Source organism: Haliotis asinina, chromosome 11 (assembly GCF_037392515.1).
Source record: "Haliotis asinina isolate JCU_RB_2024 chromosome 11, JCU_Hal_asi_v2, whole genome shotgun sequence".
NCBI lineage: Eukaryota > Metazoa > Mollusca > Gastropoda > Lepetellida > Haliotidae > Haliotis > Haliotis asinina.
The window spans coordinates 2,025,964-2,048,287 of NC_090290.1; the positions used below are offsets into that span (position 1 = coordinate 2,025,964).

Consider the following 22,324-nt stretch of genomic DNA (forward strand, 5'->3'; position numbering starts at 1 on the left):
ACATGTCATCAAACAATCGATCTCTATCTCTCACGATACCGTTACTTGTATTCAAGGTTTTGTGTGCAAGGGGAATGCCCACGAAAGATTTAATATTCATCAGATTTGTTGCCTGCTGCTTTTTCCCGCACTCGACTAGCAGGGCACCCGAACGTAGGCGTCTTATGTTCTTCACATCCCCGGCAATGCCTTGAATACCATTGGATACAGCAAAGGGGTTCAACTTCAAAGGTTTCTTATCAGGAGTCTCAATCACAATGAAACGTGGCCAATACTCAATCGATGTAGACGGTCTATAGTCAGTATCAACAGGGTCAATATCAAGTGGACGTTTTGTTTTTTTTTGTTGGAGTTTCATAAGCCATGGTTAGTGTAATACGGTTCATCATCCGAGCTCCCCACCCACCACAGAGTATCACAAGGACAATGCTAAAGCAAGCGGGCCTCCAGCTTACAGCATCAAGGATACCCGGATGATATACTCCAGCAGAAGAATTAGAAATAATTAGTCTACCAGATTGGCCCATGAGCCACCGCCTTCTGGGCATAAGACTCTAGGCAAAAGTTCAGAACTTCAAAAATGCATTTTAAAATTTGAAAAGCTCAATGAACAAATAGGCCAAGACAGAAAGTAAAAATCCAAATAAAATTTGTGCAATGATATATATCCTCCATGCACAGGGCTTGGCATGACCAGCCGATTGGTCGAACCGGGCCCATTCGACCACCCGTCTAGGCGAAGTCAGGGCCAAAGTGGTATATTGAGCAACAGGAACACTTTTGCAAACCCCTATTGCTCTCATCCACCAGGATCCCTTCCTCCGCCGACACAGGGTCGCAACCCACGGCAAACAACAGGTTGGTGGACCAAATATCCCCCCGGGTCCACAAAGGGGGTGTCGGCGAGCTCTTAGCGTTACCCAGCACCCACCACGAGGAGGTGGCTCGCCACGGGTGCCTCGGGGTTTGAGATGATATTATGGATGGACTTATGTTTTTTCTATGGCCGAAAATAATTAATCTTATATTACGCTGTGTTTGCTATTTTACATCTGTTACTGTGCATAAAACATATCCTGAAAGTTGAAATGCGCAGATAGTGATAATGATAAAAGAGTTTTGGTTGCGCCTAAATGCAAGATGTATGGCGTGTGATTTTTAAGTGGCTGCTGGAAATGTTTTCATGCGCGTGTATTGTAACAGGTGCACGATTAGCTACTTCCAGTAGGCTGAACAATTCACTTTGTAACAGTTGTAAATGTTGATATCTTACGATCGAAGTATATAAAGCTTCATATATTGGGGATAAATAGAAACACCAGCACAGACATATCTGCCCACAGAAGCCGGACGCAGGCTGCAAGAAAGGTAATATCTATTCTGCTTCATCTTTTCTGCATTTTCGCCGAACATTTTGGAAGCATTTCTTCGATAGATAAACAGTGTACCAGTACAAAGTACACGACCTGGAAAAAATATTCTCGAAAAGCTGATAGTCCTACGAACATCCTAAGCCCATTCTTAAAAAAAATAACTACGATCAAAATTTAGAATTCTTAGGTTTATGAACGTTTTGAGAATATTGGAACTGATCTCCAATGCGTTCGTAACACTTTGGTATTCGAAGGTAAACTGCATAGTATCTCGTTGCGCTATGACTGTTTTGTGGATCTCCACTCCAAACACACACACATATATATAACGTTTTTCTCAGTCAAGGACTATCACTATCACAATTTGGTGGTAGCATTAGGAATGGGGTGATGTATGTTTCAATGCCCTCAGCTATTTGCACAGTTTGTTGAAGAAGTGATTTCATAAGCAATGTGATCTGCGTTTAGTTACGTTGAAACATATAGAGTGTGTTTGACTGGGAGTAGTGGTGATTTTAAGTGTTTGTGTGTGTGTTCTTTTGTGTGTGTGTGTGTGTGTGTGTGCGTTTAGTTACGTTTAAATACGCTATTTTGGCTTTAGGCTGAAGGGAATTTCTTGCAGCAAACATTCGAACGTGTTGTCTCAGACATTGACGTTTTCTACTCTTTGACAATTGATCTGCATGATGTTCAAGGAGTTTGGAGGCGGTGGGGTAGCCTAGTGGATAAAGCGTTCTCTCGTCACGCTGAAGACCTGGGTTCAATTGCCCTCATGTTGTTGAAACACTGCTAAAATCGGCGTAAACTAAACTCACTCACTCACTCACTCAAGAAGTTTAACACGAATCTGCCCTTTTTGCCACAGGTGGATGTTGAAGACGAGTACAATGTATTATTTGTGTGTAGCATCAGTATCACTTCAGTCCTTTGTATATATTATGGCATGAGATAAGGGTAGTGTTAACTCTGATATTCGTCAGTTCTTTCTTTTGGTGTATAAGCTTAGGCAGTGATGGTATACATTATCAGCTCCTCAAGCACTTACCTGAGTCTTGTTTAGAGACGCTCTTACATATTTGTGATGACATTTGGACATCTGGAACATTTCCTTCGTCATGGCGTGATGCTATTATTGTTCCCATACCTAAGCCCGGTCGTGATCATACTGATCCCTCCAATTATAGACCAATATCACTAACTAGCTGCGTTTGTAAGACCATGGAACGTATGATAAATAATCGACTTGTTTGGTACTTGGAAACCAATAACCTCATAACAGATATACAATGTGGTTTCCGTAAAAACAGAAGTACTGTCGATCATTTAGTACGCTTGGAGTCTTTTGTAAAAAATGCCATTATTAATAAACAACACGCAGTGTCGATCTTTTTTGATTTAGAGAAAGCTTACGACACGACATGGAAATATGGAATCTTAAACGATTTACATGACTTTGGATTACGAGGCCGCTTGCCTCAATTTATATCCATCTTTTTAAATGACAGGCAATTTCAGGTCCGCGTGGGTTCTACCCTCTCTGATCATTACAGGATCAGGATCAGGGTGTTCCACAAGGCAGTATTTTGTCTGTTACATTGTTTAGTATCAAGATCAATAGTTTATCCAAGGTTTTAAATGATCCAGTCGATGGATCGTTATTTGTGGATGATTTTAATATTTCTTGTCGAGGTAAAAATATGCGTACTATTGAACGACAACTGCAGTTATGCTTAAACAAAATAAACAAATGGTGCCTCGAAAACGGATTTAAATTTTCTAAATCAAAAACCAGTTGTATACACTTTTGCCGTAAATACAAACCCCATAAAGACCCAGAACTATTTCTAAGTGGCAGCCCCATCAAAGTTGTCAAGGAAGCTAAGTTTGTAGGTTTAATTTTCGATTCACATTTGACCTTTATGCCCCATATTAAATCCCTAAAAGCCAAATGCCCAAAGGCACTTGATTTATTGAAGGTTGTTTCTAATTCAAAGTGGGGAGGGGATCAGACTACCCTCCTTCACTTATACAGATCACTCGTTCGCGCAAAACTTGATTATGGCTCCATCGTATATGGTGGAGCCTGCAAAAGCAGCCTGAAGCTATTAGATTCTGTCCATCATCAAGGTCTAAGACTTTGTCTTGGGTCCTTTAGAACTTCACCTATTGACAGTCTCTACGTTGAGGCCGATGAACCATCTCTTACACAACGTCGTATTAAATTGTCCTTACAATACATTACTAAATTACACTCTAATGAATCTAACCCTGCGTATAACTGTGTGTTCAATCCCCTTTATGAGGATTTGTACGACAAGAAGTCTTCTCTTGTTCCGCCTCTAGGGCACAGAATTAAACCCTTTCTTTCTTCAGCCGGCATTGAGCTTAAAAACATAGCTCCCTCCCGTCTTCTTTCTTCTCCTCCATGGCAATTGGTTAGGCCACAGGTTGACCTAACATTAACTACATTTAAAAAATCAGAAACTAATGAATTACAGTATAAACAAGAATATCATCAATTGAAACATAAATATAGCAATTATACATCCTTATTTACAGATGGGTCCAAGGACGGTGGTGCTGTGGCTTGTGCCACTGTCATTGGATCCAGAACAATATCTTCTAGATTACGACGATGTCGTATTGGTCATACAAGGTATACCCATGCATACCTGTTGAAAGGTGAAGATCCTCCATTGTGCATCCCTTGTGATGAGAGAACCTCGGTCAAGCATATCCTGCTTGACTGTGTTGAATTCTCCATCATAAGGGACAAATATTTCAATGTAAAAACACTTTCGGATCTTTTTAACACAGTCAATACTCATTTAATTATTGGATTTTTAAGGGAAATCGATTTCCTTGTTGAATTATAATTGATATGTCCTGTAGATAGTTGTATTTTAATGGTTGGTAGTATAGATTAGGAACATTGATCATTAGAGGCTGTACCCTCAACGGGGGTTGAAGTATTGTAAAATAATTGTCCTCCTGAGAGGGTACGTAAGTCCCAAAATTTTCAAAGTAAATTTATACTTTCCAGGACTTTTAAGTGTAGTATTTGTGTTATTTTAATTTTGGCTACAATTTCTTACAATCGCCAGCGGCAGAGGGGATGGTGTAAATCCAACTAGGGACCATGCAGGTAGCAAAGGTACTGTAAGTCCCCATGGTCCCTAGTGTGGTGATCTACCTTCTGTTGTTGGCGATCTATAGCCTGTTTTTATACTGTATTGTCCATATAATGATATCAGTTTTACCTTTCCACACTAGTTTTAATGCTAATTGTGATATCCTAGTTGTTTTACTGTCCTTCGTTGACAGGTTTTATAATGGACACAATAGTCGTTTTTATTGCTGAATGTTCTCGTCACGATATGGCTGAAATAGTGCCGATGTGACGTTAAATATTAACTCACTCACTCATTCACTCGATTCACTAACAAGTGTATGAAAACAAAGGCCCTGTGTTATGTTTGTTTGCACATTTAGCTCATGACATTTATCAATTGTATTCTATGCAATTCCATTCTTAATACAAGCAGTTTCCCATTTTTTGGTAAATATTCGAAATTTCTTAATGGATTATTTCTGACTTTCTCACCATATTTCAGTCCTGGAAATTAACGACACTGTCACGATGCTCATTTTTGTCTACGGCCTCATCACCTTGTCGGTTCTCGGCACTAACTGTGATAAAGATGCTCTTGTATACAGGACGGACATCTCTCTGCCACCCAAGGAAAGAAGGGACGAAGCTTCAGACATACTGTCCATTAAGGAAACTGTGAAGAGTCTAACTAACATCAGTGTTCTATTCTCCTTCAAGGTTTGTGAAATTGTTTCCACCTGTTGTTCCGTAATACATTTCTACAATCCGCAAAGAACCCTATGATGTGATAACAAAAGTTTTACCAAGGCTAAATTACAAGACAAAGGGCCCAGCGGGTTAGAATTGATCTTCTATAACCCATCTTTGTCACAGGAGGCAACTGACTGACCAATCGTTTAAAGCGATGTTCATGCTGTTGGTCACTGGTCCAGACTCGATTATTTAAAACCACCCGCCACATAGCTTGAATATTGAAGAGTGCGGCGTTACAAAACAGACATACCTACCAGATCGTCTTGATAATATTAGTGTTTGAAGTGTTCGAAGTGTCCTTTCGATGCCAACATTTATATTCAACATGTTTAGTAAGTAGATAATTGGTATTTTAAACATGGTATTATGATCAGCAACTGAGATTGTTAATGGCTGTCGCATGAAACTGGGTTGAAGTGGCGTAAATGTAATGTCAACAGTACACTTCACATGATTTGTTCAATGAATTGCTCGTGATTTGTTCATTATCTACCTACTATATATATTTATTTGATTTGCAAGGTGCTCGGAAGCCCAAGAGCAGTTCTTGGTAAGTCAACTGTTACATAGCTCTTCAATTGTACAGTGTTCCGTTGCTTCTGATCTATAAACTACGCCTGTATGTTTGTTTCATGGAACTTCATGCCCCGTGAAGGTCCGGGGTAGAATATGCCTTCAGCACCCTTTGCTTGCCACAAAAGCCGACTATGCTCGTTGTAAGAGGCGACTAATGGGATCGGGTGAGCTTGCTGACTTAGTAGAGGTTTCTAATACAATGCAGCTGAGACAAATGTAAGGTAATGGGTCACAATATGATATCAACTCACCAAAGTCTTGGTTTGAGAGTGAGAAAAAGTAACACTGACTGTAACATGGCGAGCAGTCCGGCAGCAGTAATATTGGTCATGCGTTGACAGAGAGGCAGGCAGGTATGTATATACTCCAGTTAATCCATATGTGTTTCTGTGCCGTCAACACGACAACCAGTCTTGTTATATACATAGTCACTGATTCTTGAGTATTCGAGCACATGTGCCACCATCGCCATTAACATAGGTTTTTCATGACTCCTTGAAGTACACACAATTAGTTAAGGGAGGCAAATATAGACCTTCCTGTAAGGCCTGCAGCTAAACCAACATTTATGATACGAAATGTGACCCATAATAACTATCACTCAAAACTGTAAACATTGTGGCCCAATAATAGTTATCACTTTACCAATAATGCAATATACAGAAAATACACTGTCTTAACAACATAAACAATACATATTCTATTCAGATTTTCTTTCGTGCCTGCACGCATTTAAACAAATATCATGTAAACATCCAATTTCAATAGAAATTATAGAATTTTCTAATGATCTTGCCACTGACCAAAACAACGTCTTGGTTACCCCGCCACGTAGGCATTTCTCGTAACTCAATGGCCGATTTTGCTGCGAAGCCAGCACTCAGCAAATCTGTGACACCACTTCTTGTTCCATACTCAGATTATACAGCTACAATTATATCTAATATCCGTGATGAGTGAGTGAGTGAGTTAATATTTAACGTCACATCGGCAGTATTGCAGCCATATTGTGACGAGACCATTCTTAAAAATGGAATCTATGCATATGATAAAAACCTGTCGACGACGGACAGTAAAACAAATAGAGTATCACAATGAGAAATAAAACTAGTGTGAAAAGTTAAAACTAATATCCCTATTCAGACAACACAATATAAAAACAGGCTATATAGATCACCAACAACTGAAAGTAGATCACCATACTAGGGGCCATGGGGACTTACAGTACTTCTGCTACCTGCATGGTCCCTAGCTGGATTTACACCATCCTCTCAGCTGCTGGTGACTGTATGCAAGATTAGCCACAATTTAAAATGACAGAAATACTACGACTAAAAAACAGGAAGATCAAATCTGACTTCAAATGTTTTGGGACTTATGTACCCTCTCAGGAGGACAATAATTTTACAGTGCCTTAACCCCCCTCGAGGATACAGCCACTAACACTCTAAGTTCCTAATTCGAAATTCCAAGCATAAAATATTTATATATTTACAATTCATTTAGCAAATCTAATTCTTTTTAAAATGCAATAATTAAATGAGAACTAACATTATCAAAAAGACCCTTCAAAGTTTTTTAATTAAAATATAAAACGGAGGATCTTCACCTTTTAATGGATAATCGTGAGTATACCTCGTATGGCCAATGCGACATCGTCGCATAATGACCTCTTCAAATCTGGACTGACAACCCAAGTAAGTTTATAACCGATATAAGGTTTGATTACATGTAATTTATTTATACCTACCTGGGTGTCCCACTTCTTCTGCATCAGATCACGGATATAAGATCTTATTGTAGCTTTATAATCAGAGTATGTAATAAGAAGTGGTGTCACAGATTTGTTGAGTGCCGCCTTAGCAGCACGATCGGCCATTGTGTTACCAGAAATGCCTACGTGGCCAGTAGCAAGATTATTGTACAATTCAATAATTTCTATTAAAAGTGGATGTTTACAAGAAATGTTTTTAATAGCCTGGAGGCAAGAAAGAGAGTCGGAATATATTATATAATGTTTACGTTTTGAGTGAGAATGAAGATTTTTATGGATATCAACTTCTTTATGAGAGAACACAACGTTTCGGAGTTAATGCTTACTCCTTCATCAGGTGATTGAGAAAGGGATACAGAGGTGTATTTATATGTACAGGTAAAACAATAACAAAGTAACAAGTGGAATGAGTTAACGAAAGCTAGTATAAACAAGCACTGATAGGAAGCCGATAGTTAAGATAACAATGATGGAAGCCAATGGTAATGCATTACAGTTGATTGGATATGTTTACATAACATGATTACATAACATGATTGGGGATAAGGGTGGAAGCCAATGGTGATACATTACGCATGATAGGATGATGTACATAACACACGATAGGGGGTGAGCATGTTTACATGAGGATTGGTGATGTACAAACACAAGTATGTACTCGGGTAGATAGGCTATACATGAATTACATAGATAGAATGTACACAGGTAGATGAGATTAATTTATCAATAATGTATCACCATTGGCTTCCACCCTTATCCCCAATCATGTTATGTAATCATGTTATGTAAACATATCCAATCAACTGTAATGCATTACCATTGGCTTCCATCATTGTTATCTTAACTATCGGCTTCCTATCAGTGCTTGTTTATACTAGCTTTCGTTAACTCATTCCACTTGTTACTTTGTTATTGTTTTACCTGTACATATAAATACACCTCTGTATCCCTTTCTCAATCACCTGATGAAGGAGTAAGCATTAACTCCGAAACGTTGTGTTCTCTCATAAAGAAGTTGATATCCATAAAAATCTTCATTCTTATGTATTTTCACTTCTAAATGACATTCAAAGACTTGATACGTTTTGAGTGTCTTTGAATATATTTAAGAGCTGTTAATATGGCGTTAGCTTCTGCTGTAAAAATAGAACTATTGTCTGGTAATCTAGAAGATATTGTTCTGGATCCAGTGACAGTAGCACAAGCAACTGCGCCATCGTCCTTGGGCCCATCTGTAAATAAGGATCTATAATTGCTATATTTATGTTTCAATTGATTATACTCTTGTTTATACTGTAATTCATTCGCTTCTGATTTTTTAAATGTCGTTAATGTTAGGTCAACTTGTGGCCTAACCAATTGCCAAGGAGGAGAAGAAAGAAGACGGGAAGGCGATATACTTTCCAGGTCTATACTGGCAGAAGAAATAAATGGTTTAATTCCGTGCCCAAGAGGTGGAACAAGAGAAGACTTTTTGTTATACAAATCCTCATAAAGCGGATTGAAGACACAGTTATAGGCAGGGTTAGATTCATTAGAAGATAATTTAGTAATGTATTGTAAAGACAATTTTATACGACGTTGAGTAAGAGATGGTTCATCGGCCTCAACGTAGAGACTATCAATAGGTGAAGTTCTGAAAGACCCAAGGCAAAGTCTTCAGCCTTGATGGTGGACAGAATCAAGAAGTTTAAGGTTGCTTTTGCAGGCTCCACCATATAAATCAAGTTTCGAACGTATGAGTGATCGATACAGGTGTAAGAGGGTTGCTTGATCCTCTCCCCACTTTGAGTTGGAAACAACTTTCAACAAGTCAAGTGCTTTCAGACATTTAGTTTTAAGTGATTTAATATGTGGTAAAAACGTCAAATGTGAATCAAAGATTAGACCCAAGAACTTGGCTTCCTTCACAACTTTAATGGGAGTGCCATCTAGAGATAGTTCAGGGTCTTTATGGGGTTTGTATTTACGACAATACTGTATGCAGTTTGTTTTGGATTTAGAAAATTTAAAGCCGTTTTCAAGACACCATTTATTTATTTTGTTTAAACACAACTGCAGTTGCCGTTCAATAGTATGCATATTTTTCCTACGACAAGAAATATTTAAATGATCCACAAATAACGACCCATCAATTGAATCGTTTAAAACTTTGGATAAACTATTTATCTTTATGCTAAAAAGTGTAACAGACACAATACTGCCTTGTGGAACACCCTGATCCTGATTGTAATGATCAGACAGGGTAGAACCCACGCGGACTTGAAACTGTCTATCATTTGAAAAGTTGGCTATAAATTGAGGTAAACGACCTCGCAAGGCAAAGTCATGTAAATCCCTCAAAATGCCATATTTCCAGGTTGTGTCATATGCTGTTTCAAGATAAAAAAAAATAAACACAGATTGTTGTTTATTAATTAGTGCATTTTTAACAAATGAATCCAGTCGCACTAAATGATCGACAGTACTTCTGTTTTTCCGGAAACCACACTGTATATCTGTGATAAGATTATTTGTTTCCAAGTACCAAACAAATCGATTATTTATCATGCGTTCCATGGTCTTGCAAGCACAGCTAGTTAATGAAATCGGACGATAATTGGATGGATCCGTATGATCACGTCCAGGTTTAGGTAATGGTACTACTATGGCGTCACGCCATGAAGGAGGAAAGTTACCCGATGTCCAAATACCATCACAAATATTTAGGAGAGTTTCCAGACAGGAGTCTGGTAAATGTTTCAGGAGTTGATAATGGATGTTGTCAGCTGCTGTAGCAGTGTCATGAGGTTGATCAAGAGCAGTATGGAGTTCATGAATAGAAAACGTTTCATTATAATCTTCCCCGTTATCAGAATTGAAATTAATAATTTTCTTTTCTTGTTGTTTTTGATATTGCTGAAATTTAGGTGTATAATTTGAAGAGGAAGAGTGTTTAGCAAGGGTTTCACCCAGTTTATTAGCAATATCTGATTTATCAGTAAGCAATTGATCTCCTTGTTTAAGATGATGGACAGTAGATTTAGTACCTTTACCTTTGATTTTCTGCACCATGTTCCATACTTTGGACATAGGTGTCAGAGAATTTATTTTGGATACATAATTTTGCCAAGATTGGCGTTTGTTCTGTTTAAAAGTACGCCGTGCGTTAGCATTTAAAATTTTAAACTTATTTAAATTATGCACCATAGGATGGCGACGGAAATAATGTTCTGCTTTTTTCCTTGCCTTCCTAGCTTGTTTGCATTTATCGTTGAACCATGGTTTTCTTATGTGTGGAACTACAGAGGACTTTGGTATACACTCATCAGCTATGGAATTCAGTTCATCGGAAAAGCATTTAATAGCATCAGGAACGTCAATAAAACACAGTGTTTCATATAAAGCCCAGTTAGCCTTTTGAAAATTTCGTCTTGATGATGGAGGAACATCGGATGGAGTTACAGCTTTTAATACGGTAGAAAAATGGTCACTTCCAGATAGGTCATCGTGGACTGACCATTCGAATTCATTTAGTAGTTCTGAATTTGTGAGTGACAAGTCAAGAGCAGAGTAGGTCCCTGTACCAGGATGTAAATATGTGCTGGAACCATCTTTATAAATACACAAATCATTGTCAGAACAAAAGTCCTCCAACAATTTACCTTTAGTGTTTATATTTACACTACCCCAGAGTGGGTTGTGCCCATTTAAGTCTCCAATTATAATACAGGGCTTTGGGAGTTGGTCCTATAAAGCTTGAAGATCAGTTTTGGCAAACGTCGAAGATGTCGAAATATAGAGGGAGCATAGCGTAAACGCTACATGTAAAGTAATTCTCACTGCAACAGCCTGCATATTAGTATTAAGTGAAACGGGGCTTTGAATAACGTTTTGTCTGACTAGAATGGATGATCCGCCAGTGGCCCTATCACCCGGAGGTGAAAAACAATGATATGCATTAAATTGACGAAGGTCAAATGTATCTGTTTGTTTTAAATATGTCTTTTGGAGACATAACGCTGAAGGTGTAAAATCTTGGACTAATAGCTGTAATCCATGTAAATTAGTCCTCAATCCTCTGCAGTTCCACTGTACAATATTATTGGAATAAACTATCTTTTGAGGGGATTTATTGGGAATCTACCCTCGCACTCTTTTGGAGGGCGAAAAGCTATGTGCCCTAGAATGGACGTTTTCAGAAACGTCCATGTCTTCAAGAGACCCGTATTTATTGAACAATTGAATTTTGTTCTGTGACCCTTTAGGAGTTCTGCCACTTTGATGTTTTGAAGCATCAGGCTTTGGCTTCGGTTTATTTTTCACAGTTTGTTGACTATCAGCTGTCGATTGAGACTTTGAGTGTGACTGAGATGATGATTTGTGATCAGAAGACCTTGAGGTACTAGGAAGTGATTCCTCAGTCTGTCATGACATAGCAGGGTACAAATGCTGTGGAGAATCGCAATTTACCCAAGTCAAGGTAGTTTGGCAGCCTGTGGTTGATGTTGTTTTAGAGCTAGAACCCGATAATGTTTTTGCTATTGTTGCATAACAATCTGTAAGATCAGATCTCTTTACCAGTTTTTTGGCCTCGGAAAAAGAGATATTTTGAGTGAATTTTATTTTATTGATCTCCATTTGCTCTTTCCAAATAGGACACTGTTTAGAAAAGGACGAATGGTCGCCTGAGCAATTGGTACATTTTTTACAATCGTTGTCACAATCTTCTGTTGTGTGTGTCTTCTCACCACAGTGAGCACACACAACAGGCAATGTGCAAGTATTTACACCGTGTCCATATTTCTGGCATTTAAAACACCTGAGCGGGTTGGGGAAGTAGGTATCAACTTGTATGTTACAGTAGCCTGCGTTCACTGATTTTGGAGCATTTGGACATAAGAAAGTAAACAGATACGTATTTGTTTTGACGGTTTCGTTGATTCTGCAAGTCGAAAAGCGCTTGACATATAATACACCTTGATCCTTCATTTCAGATCCTATATCAAGTTCCGACATGTCATCAAACAATCGATCTCTATCTCTCACGATACCGTTACTTGTATTCAAGGTTTTGTGTGCAAGGGGAATGCCCACGAAAGATTTAATATTCATCAGATTTGTTGCCTGCTGCTTTTTCCCGCACTCGACTAGCAGGGCACCCGAACGTAGGCGTCTTATGTTCTTCACATCCCCGGCAATGCCTTGAATACCTTTGGATACAGCAAAGGGGTTCAACTTCAAAGGTTTCTTATCAGGAGTCTCAATCACAATGAAACGTGGCCAATACTCAATCGATGTAGACGGTCTATAGTCAGTATCAACAGGGTCAATATCAAGTGGACGTTTTGTTTTTTTTTGTTGGAGTTTCATAAGCCATGGTTAGTGTAATACGGTTCATCATCCGAGCTCCCCACCCACCACAGAGTATCACAAGGACAATGCTAAAGCAAGCGGGCCTCCAGCTTACAGCATCAAGGATACCCGGATGATATACTCCAGCAGAAGAATTAGAAATAATTAGTCTACCAGATTGGCCCATGAGCCACCGCCTTCTGGGCATAAGACTCTAGGCAAAAGTTCAGAACTTCAAAAATGCATTTTAAAATTTGAAAAGCTCAATGAACAAATAGGCCAAGACAGAAAGTAAAAATCCAAATAAAATTTGTGCAATGATATATATCCTCCATGCACAGGGCTTGGCATGACCAGCCGATTGGTCGAACCGGGCCCATTCGACCACCCGTCTAGGCGAAGTCAGGGCCAAAGTGGTATATTGAGCAACAGGAACACTTTTGCAAACCCCTATTGCTCTCATCCACCAGGATCCCTTCCTCCGCCGACACAGGGTCGCAACCCACGGCAAACAACAGGTTGGTGGACCAAATATCCCCCCGGGTCCACAAAGGGGGTGTCGGCGAGCTCTTAGCGTTACCCAGCACCCACCACGAGGAGGTGGCTCGCCACGGGTGCCTCGGGGTTTGAGATGATATTATGGATGGACTTATGTTTTTTCTATGGCCGAAAATAATTAATCTTATATTACGCTGTGTTTGCTATTTTACATCTGTTACTGTGCATAAAACATATCCTGAAAGTTGAAATGCGCAGATAGTGATAATGATAAAAGAGTTTTGGTTGCGCCTAAATGCAAGATGTATGGCGTGTGATTTTTAAGTGGCTGCTGGAAATGTTTTCATGCGCGTGTATTGTAACAGGTGCACGATTAGCTACTTCCAGTAGGCTGAACAATTCACTTTGTAACAGTTGTAAATGTTGATATCTTACGATCGAAGTATATAAAGCTTCATATATTGGGGATAAATAGAAACACCAGCACAGACATATCTGCCCACAGAAGCCGGACGCAGGCTGCAAGAAAGGTAATATCTATTCTGCTTCATCTTTTCTGCATTTTCGCCGAACATTTTGGAAGCATTTCTTCGATAGATAAACAGTGTACCAGTACAAAGTACACGACCTGGAAAAAATATTCTCGAAAAGCTGATAGTCCTACGAACATCCTAAGCCCATTCTTAAAAAAAATAACTACGATCAAAATTTAGAATTCTTAGGTTTATGAACGTTTTGAGAATATGGGAACTGATCTCCAATGCGTTCGTAACACTTTGGTATTCGAAGGTAAACTGCATAGTATCTCGTTGCGCTATGACTGTTTTGTGGATCTCCACTCCAAACACACACACATATATATAACGTTTTTCTCAGTCAAGGACTATCACTATCACAATTTGGTGGTAGCATTAGGAATGGGGTGATGTATGTTTCAATGCCCTCAGCTATTTGCACAGTTTGTTGAAGAAGTGATTTCATAAGCAATGTGATCTGCGTTTAGTTACGTTGAAACATATAGAGTGTGTTTGACTGGGAGTAGTGGTGATTTTAAGTGTTTGTGTGTGTGTTCTTTTGTGTGTGTGTGTGTGTGTGTGTGCGTTTAGTTACGTTTAAATACGCTATTTTGGCTTTAGGCTGAAGGGAATTTCTTGCAGCAAACATTCGAACGTGTTGTCTCAGACATTGACGTTTTCTACTCTTTGACAATTGATCTGCATGATGTTCAAGGAGTTTGGAGGCGGTGGGGTAGCCTAGTGGATAAAGCGTTCTCTCGTCACGCTGAAGACCTGGGTTCAATTGCCCTCATGTTGTTGAAACACTGCTAAAATCGGCGTAAACTAAACTCACTCACTCACTCACTCAAGAAGTTTAACACGAATCTGCCCTTTTTGCCACAGGTGGATGTTGAAGACGAGTACAATGTATTATTTGTGTGTAGCATCAGTATCACTTCAGTCCTTTGTATATATTATGGCATGAGATAAGGGTAGTGTTAACTCTGATATTCGTCAGTTCTTTCTTTTGGTGTATAAGCTTAGATTTGCCCTTACACGTGAAATGAGTATGTGATGTGTATATATATCACAGGTAAACCCATATTCATGACAAACAAAGGATGGAATAACTCATAGTCTCGTATGTGTCTTGTGCGGATTGTAGAAGTTAATCTAAAAATGTATGTTGGTCTAGTGGCCTCGATATTGGAATAAATTGTCTGTCTTTCTGTCGAGATGTTTATGTACAAGTGTAACCCAATGCAACCCAAAATTCCTTTTCTACCACTTAGTTGTATGGTTTGTGTCCCTAAAGGAAGAAGAAACATCATCACTGAGATTTCTCAATATAACAGTCCTTGTTTTGGAATCAACGTTGCTTGACAGGCCTGTGACAATTATCTGCAATTAAACTATTCCAGTTTGTGTCATTGCGTACTTCCCCACATCCAAGTCCAGCGCATAGCGACTTTCAACAATGCTGCTGTTGTTCACTGGTATCGTCTCCATGTTGTGTCTGCCACTGTCGGTCGTCGGCGCGGCTGATGTCAGGGACGCCCTGATATACAAAATGGAAATCCTTATTCCTCCCAAGGAGGGGAGGGACGAGACGGCGGACATTCTGCAGATTGAGAACACAGTTGCAGACCTGAAGGATATCGCGGTTATCTTTGCATTTAAGGTCTGTACCATTAATCTAATTACAAATCAATGGAAACTTGAATGAGTGAGAGAGTTAAAATGTAACCACACATTGGCAATTTTTCGGCCTTATAGTGACGAGAAACATTTGGTTTAACTTTAAGAAATATCTGTCGCAAAGGACAGTAAAACAATAGCAAGCTATCGCAATTCGAATCTAGAACCTAACCATTTCCACTGAAGACTTCATTCAACACACAGATCAATATTGTACGTCATACCATTCAAATACGAGCTTCTGACACCAGTTACCAGGGTAATGAATATGTAGTTTACTGTAATCTTCACAATATACAATGTAATATAATGTTTAATAATATGTCCAGCATAATGCCTGTTTATCATTTGACACAACTGCACCAAACACATGGATTTCTTTGTCTGTTGTAAATGTAATTATACAAATGGGGCGATGGAACTGAAAACAATTCGGGTATTTTGATATGTTCTTATTATTGGTTGAACAGGAACTCGGAAGGCCAAGGATTGTTCTTGGTAAGTCACCATTGGACATAAAAGACGAGTGTGCTTGTCGTAACAGGCGAATAACGGGGTCGGGTGGTCAGGGTCGATGACATGGTTGACACATGTCATCGGTTCCCAATTGCGCCATGTTGTTGACCACTGTATTGTCTGATCCAGACTCGATCATTTACAGACGACCGCCATATAGCTGGAATATTCACACACTCACTCCGGTTTTGAACTGATTTTCAGTATTTTATGCTTGTCGTAAGAGGCGACTAATGGGATCAGGATGTCATGCTCGCTGACTTGGTTGACACGTTACCTTGTCCGAATTGCGCAGCTCGGATTGTCTGGTCCAGACTTAATTGTTTACAGACCGCTTCCATACAGCTGTATATAAATAGTTCTACTGCTGCTGCTGCTACTGCTGCTGCTGCTTGTGTTGCTACTATTTTTCAAGTAGAGGATGTGTTTGGATAATAATATAAATAGTTCTTAACTCATGTACGCAAAAGAAACAGTTATGTGAGAGAGAGAGAGCACTAGACCCCTTTTACAGTAAGCAATCCAGATAATCCAGCATACAGGTTTTATCCATTCAAGCAACAAACTGACTGCTTAATAGAACTTAGTGAGACCTTTTGAGGGAGACATATGCCTATATGTGGAGTATCTAACGGATATTTGCAGAGCTACTGCAGTTTTTCATGAGATCCCTTCGTATATGGTACACGTTTCAGTGCTTGAAGTGGAGAAGGCATGCAGTTGGCCCCAGTTGACAAGCTTCCTTTCTCGGAAGGGATACGAGTACAGCGTCGTACCACTCTCCCTCTGCAGTGACTATGCCCACGGACTTGGTGTAAAGTTGCCCCATGACTTATGGACATATTCTTTCAAAGATGGAAATCTTACCATGGTTACTAAGATATTTCCTGTTGGAGGTAAGAACTACATTTGAGAAGTGTCATGTTATCACAAGGTTATTGTAAGTAGTGTCTTGCGTTATTGCCTTGGTAAATATCTATCCAGTCGAATGACTGGAAACAGTTCCACCGATATCCTGATAAGTGTGTGAACAATCAACTGTAATGACCGATTTCGTGTTTCCAAGTAATGAACCGCCACTTTTGCGCCCTTTGTGATAGAAGATTCTGTTAGAACCAAAACGAAAGGAATTTTAAACTACTGAAACCTTTGTGTACTTTGAACTTTACGTGTTACTTTTGTTTGCCAACTTGTCTTTGGTATAGATGGAACAAGACTGAAGAAATAGTTGTCACAAGTTATGAGTGTTATAAGTTCTGCAAGCATTTGTCACTATAGTTGTTAACATTGGTTTTCATTTCTTTCAATACAATTAGGATTAGGACATCGGATTAGGATCAGTCTTAAGTCATACACACACATTCTTTTCCAGTTCCCAACAAAAATAACCCAAACACTATCACATAATTCCGTATAGAAATCACATTTATCTTTAGTGGAACGTACACGAGGCTGTTATGGTGAGAATTACATTAGATAATTAGCTGCAGCCAGAAAACCCTAAAAGAGTCAAGTAACATTGCAAACAATATGAGCATTGCCGTCCTCAAACAAATCCCTACTGTTGGTGTTTCATTTGTCGCGTGTGTCTATCATTTGTGTTGGTTTGATGTGCAGGGTGCAATGTTTGCGGGATTTGCCATTCACTCAGTGGCTCAAGTAAATGTTTTTTCGGTAATTTTGAGAATGAGTGCAGAATTTAAACCAGAAAAAGAATCCGTTCAAATAGTTCAAAACACACAACCAAACAGTTGTTCGAATTGAAGAAGAAAGAAGCATGACGTATTCAAGATACTTGGTCAGGAATGGTCACTGAAATGTCAGACATCCAGATACTTATCATTTACTGTCAGTGCGGCTATAAGAAGTGCAGAAGTCTCCATTCTATGATCCTGAATGCCACAACACTGGGAAAAATAGCGGACGGAGAGGTGCTTCATTCTGGCAACGTTGACCGTCGACTCGGCGTCCATAGAAACACCATATTGCACTTTGGTGTTTTCAGCAAAACAATTTTTAGACTGCCCCGTAGTGGCAGCCACGCCCTAAAAACCGTAGTCAAGACCGATGGATTTGGATCACGCATCCCCTGCACAGGTTCCAATCAGCAACATTTAAACTATACGATTACACTATGAGATTACACTATACCCTTACACTATATCCTTACACTATACCCTTCCATTCTACCCTTACACTATTCCCTTACATTGCAGCCTTACACTCTACCCTTACACCCCTTACTATATACCCTTACACTGCACCCTTACACTATACCCTTACACTACACCCTTACCCTCTATCCGTACACCCCATACACTATACCCTTACACTCTACCCTTACACTGCACCCTGACACTATACCCTTACACTGCACCCTTACACTATACCCTTACACTACACTCTTACACTATACCCTTACACTAAACCCTTACACTATACTCTGACACTGTACCCTTACACTGTACCCTTACACTACATAATTACACTACGCTCTTATACTACACCCTTACACTACACCATTACACTATACCTTACCCTATACCCCCACACTATACCTTTTGCACTGTACTTTTACGATATACCCTTACACTATACTCGTATACTATACGTTTACACTATACCCTTTACACACTACACCCTTACACTACACCATTACAGTATACCTACACTATACCTTTTGCACTGTACAGTTACAATATACCCTTACACTACAAAGTTACACTACACCTTTACACTATACCCTTACACTATACGTTTACACTACACCCTTACAACTATGCTCCTACACCATACCATTACATTACTAACTTAAACTATACTACAAGCTCACGCTACACCCTTATACTACATCTTTACATAATACCCTTACACTATACAATTACACTATACTCTAACCCTACACCCTTACACTATACCCTTAAACTACACACCTACAATACACCCTTACGATACACCCTTACGCTACACCCTTATACTACACCCTTACACTACACCCTTATATTATACCCGTACACGACATCCTTACACTACATACTCACACTACACCCTTATAGTCTACCCTTACACCCCTTACACTATATCCTTACACTATACCCTTACACTACACCCTTACACTACACCCTTACATTATACCCTTACACTATGCCCTTACACCATACCCTTACACTATACAATTACACTACACCCTTACACTATACCTTTACACTACACCCTTACACTACACCTTTACACTACATGCTTACATTATACCCTTACATTATACAATTACACGATACCCATATACTACACTCTTACACTGCACCCGTACCCTACAACCATATACTATACTCTTACATTACACCGTTGTACTACATCCTTACACTATATCCTTACAGTACATCCTTACAGTATACAATTACACTCTGCCCTTACACTACACCCTTGCGCCCTAACACTACACCATTACGCTATACCCGTACATCACATCCTTACGATATACCCTTACACTACACCGTTACACTATACCCTTACATCCTTTTATCATATCCGTACACTATATCCATACAGACCGTACTTCACCTGTCAGCAGAGCTATGTATCCGTGACTAATAGGACACCAGGAGAACGACGTCCGGCCCATCAGCATTATACTATTTCCAGGAACACAGGTGAACGTTACAACAGACTAGGTGCTCTGAATGATGATCGTTTTTGGAAGTGGTTCCGTTCTCATCTGGAACAGTAGCAGCGTGGGTGCCAGTTATTCATTGAAATCGCCGTGTTTCAGTGTTTGAAAGAGGCTGTCCTCTGCATGGTATCGCCTCAAAGCACAAATGTACGGTAATCTTGTAATCACAACAATGTTAACGCGTTACCCTCGTCTGAAATATGTTCTGATTGAATACCTCTTTGACCTCAATGTAACGACATCATTCGAATCCTCAAATATATCCTACCTCGGGTATGATGTGATGTTCTCAAGCCTGTAGCATTCCACAAAGTGGACACACTAGGGAATCTGATAACGAACCCCTCTAGTGTTGTGGCCAATTCGCTTATGAGAGATGCAGTTTTGTGATGGACTGTTGATCATTACCATACCACGGCACATTAATTGTGTCTTTCCATGTAATGACATTTCATTCGCGTCTTTTTTTTTAAACTGATTCTGGATATGTTTGTTGTGTGTCAGTTACGATTTTGTTTGGGCATACATATACTTATTTTATGCAATGGCCGAAACAACAGTTACGTAAGTTTTGGACAATAGATTTACCACGACAAACGGATTTCAGAAAGGACAAAAATAACTATTACTAGCAGACTCTTACTGCACTTATATAAATAGCCAAGATACGCCATGAATGTCGTTTTTGTTGTTTTTGTGTCACAACAGGTTCTGTATCATTTGAGCATCATTGACAATAACAGCAAATGGAATTGTAATGCAACAGCATTAGATCATATACTGACTATCAAAAGTTTAGGTTCACCATCGTAAATGCAGGCACAAAGTGCAACAGTGCATGTACTCGATATACATGCTTCACACCAATTTGATGAATGTTCCTCGTGCAGTTTATGTGTATAAGGTTCACTGTTGGTTTCCCCGCATTGGTGGAAAGATTCGTCTTCCAAGTGACCATATATACAGACATAACATGTAATGAGTGTTTTATGTGAGTCTAAACGTTTGATGGAGAGCATATGAAGAATTTGTTTTATTGAAATACTACGTGAAAGACATCACCACCCATCAAGTATATTCCAGACTTGACAACAACTGAATATGATGAAAGGCTGAAACTAACATTTGAGCAGGACCGATCTATATTGGAAACTGGTCAGAAAGGAGCATGCTTCAGAGTTCTCGCAGAGTACCCGGTTAAGGTGAGGATCTCTGTAACAGATATCTTTTTGAAAGTATCTTGCTGTCTCTCTGCTTACGTTCAATGTCAACAAAAGTCACTGATGATTCTGTTCTTAGATTCATTGACCCATGAAGGCCCGGGTTTGAATAGTGGCATTCAGTAACACATAATATTGCGGACTAAACTCGCTGTTAAATTTATTATATTATTTGTGATACTGTGTGAAAAAAACACTCCAATTCTTTGAACCCAATTACCAGTTATCTTTGGCGTTTATGGGTCATGTGCTTTAGTATTTAAAGGAATTGATAACGTGGCAGTGATATAATAATATCGAAGGACTTGGGTAGTGCTAGGTAACGGGTAGAATGGGGACATCATTGATATTGGTTTTGTTTTCAGCTCATAGACCATCTGAACATTTTCATGTCTGGCAACTCAAAACGACGTGTTATTATACACACATTTTCAAATAATTTCAGTTGGTATACTTCGCCCCGGTCACCCCAACGCAGATACAAGCGATTGAAAAAATCTTGCTAGCACCTGGTATGTATGAGAATGAAGCAACACGCATAGAGAACCTTGCCAGTTACACTGCAGTGTGCCAGGGAGACTAAACACGTGATTGGACACGTTCCAGAACACCACCCTCCTGTGGCAACATTTACAATGTATTCTGCTGAATAAACACATTTATATATGTCATCGAGATGATGTATCAGTTTTATCAGATTTCGAATGCGCGGAAAAATAAATATCTAAGTTCCAGAGGATGTTGCAGGTCATTCCGATACAGATATCGTGTTTCACTAGGGACAAAACAGAACACTTGGTATCATCGCTGTTGATAGTGATTCATAAACACATGCTGTCATCGTATCACTGGATTGTTTGGTCCAGACACTATTGTTTACAAACAATATCGTACAGCTGTGATATTGCTGAAGCAAAGACATAATCGTGATGAAATCACAATTATACATCGACTCTGGTTTGAGCAGAAATTTCTTGTGGGTGTGGAAAGGATTACGTCGCTTTTATTGAAACGCGTGCTTCACAAACTCAACACATCCCCTTGCTTATATTGTGTCGTTGTACAACGGTCATTGGAAACAAGCTCGTGCAACTGTTAGTATTTCACTTTGCAAGAAACTAATTTGTGATGTGGATCTAAGCACTTTGATGAGCTTAAAGCGAAAATGAGCTGACGAATAAGCTAATATGGGTAAGAATAAGCATGCATGAGTGAACCAGGAAATTTACATAATAATCATATTGGGAAAGTAAGTTGTCGGGACATTAAGCAGGAGCAATGCTAATGAGAGAGTGAGAGAGTG

The 22,324-nt window shown here is 39.3% G+C and overlaps 1 protein-coding gene across 2 annotated transcripts; it reads left to right on the forward strand.

Moving 5' to 3' along the window:
- Positions 1-1,294: 1,294 nt before the first annotated feature.
- LOC137255595 (uncharacterized) lies at positions 1,295-21,692 on the forward strand. Of its 2 annotated transcripts, XM_067793034.1 has the most exons (8): positions 1,295-1,368; positions 5,091-5,202; positions 5,761-5,788; positions 15,339-15,598; positions 16,086-16,113; positions 16,827-17,027; positions 20,885-21,003; positions 21,467-21,692. In XM_067793034.1, the coding sequence occupies exons 4-8, from the start codon at positions 15,395-15,397 to the stop codon at positions 21,602-21,604; spliced, it is 690 nt and encodes a 229-aa protein (XP_067649135.1). In that variant the 5' UTR covers positions 1,295-1,368; positions 5,091-5,202; positions 5,761-5,788; positions 15,339-15,394; the 3' UTR covers positions 21,605-21,692. The 2 variants fall into 2 exon arrangements, with proteins under 2 accessions (XP_067649135.1, XP_067649134.1); XM_067793033.1 differs by lacking the exons at positions 1,295-1,368; positions 5,091-5,202; positions 5,761-5,788 and adding an exon at positions 13,806-13,950.
- Positions 21,693-22,324: the final 632 nt, after the last annotated feature.

Coding starts and splice junctions, on each gene's coding strand:
- LOC137255595 (XM_067793034.1), top strand. CDS start 15,395: ATGCTGCTGTTGTTCACTGGTATCGTCTCCATGTTGTGTCTGCCACTG. Junction 17,028..20,884: donor TAAGATATTTCCTGTTGGAG/GTAAGAACTACA, acceptor AGTATATTCCAG/ACTTGACAACAACTGAATAT. Junction 21,004..21,466: donor TCGCAGAGTACCCGGTTAAG/GTGAGGATCTCT, acceptor AAATAATTTCAG/TTGGTATACTTCGCCCCGGT.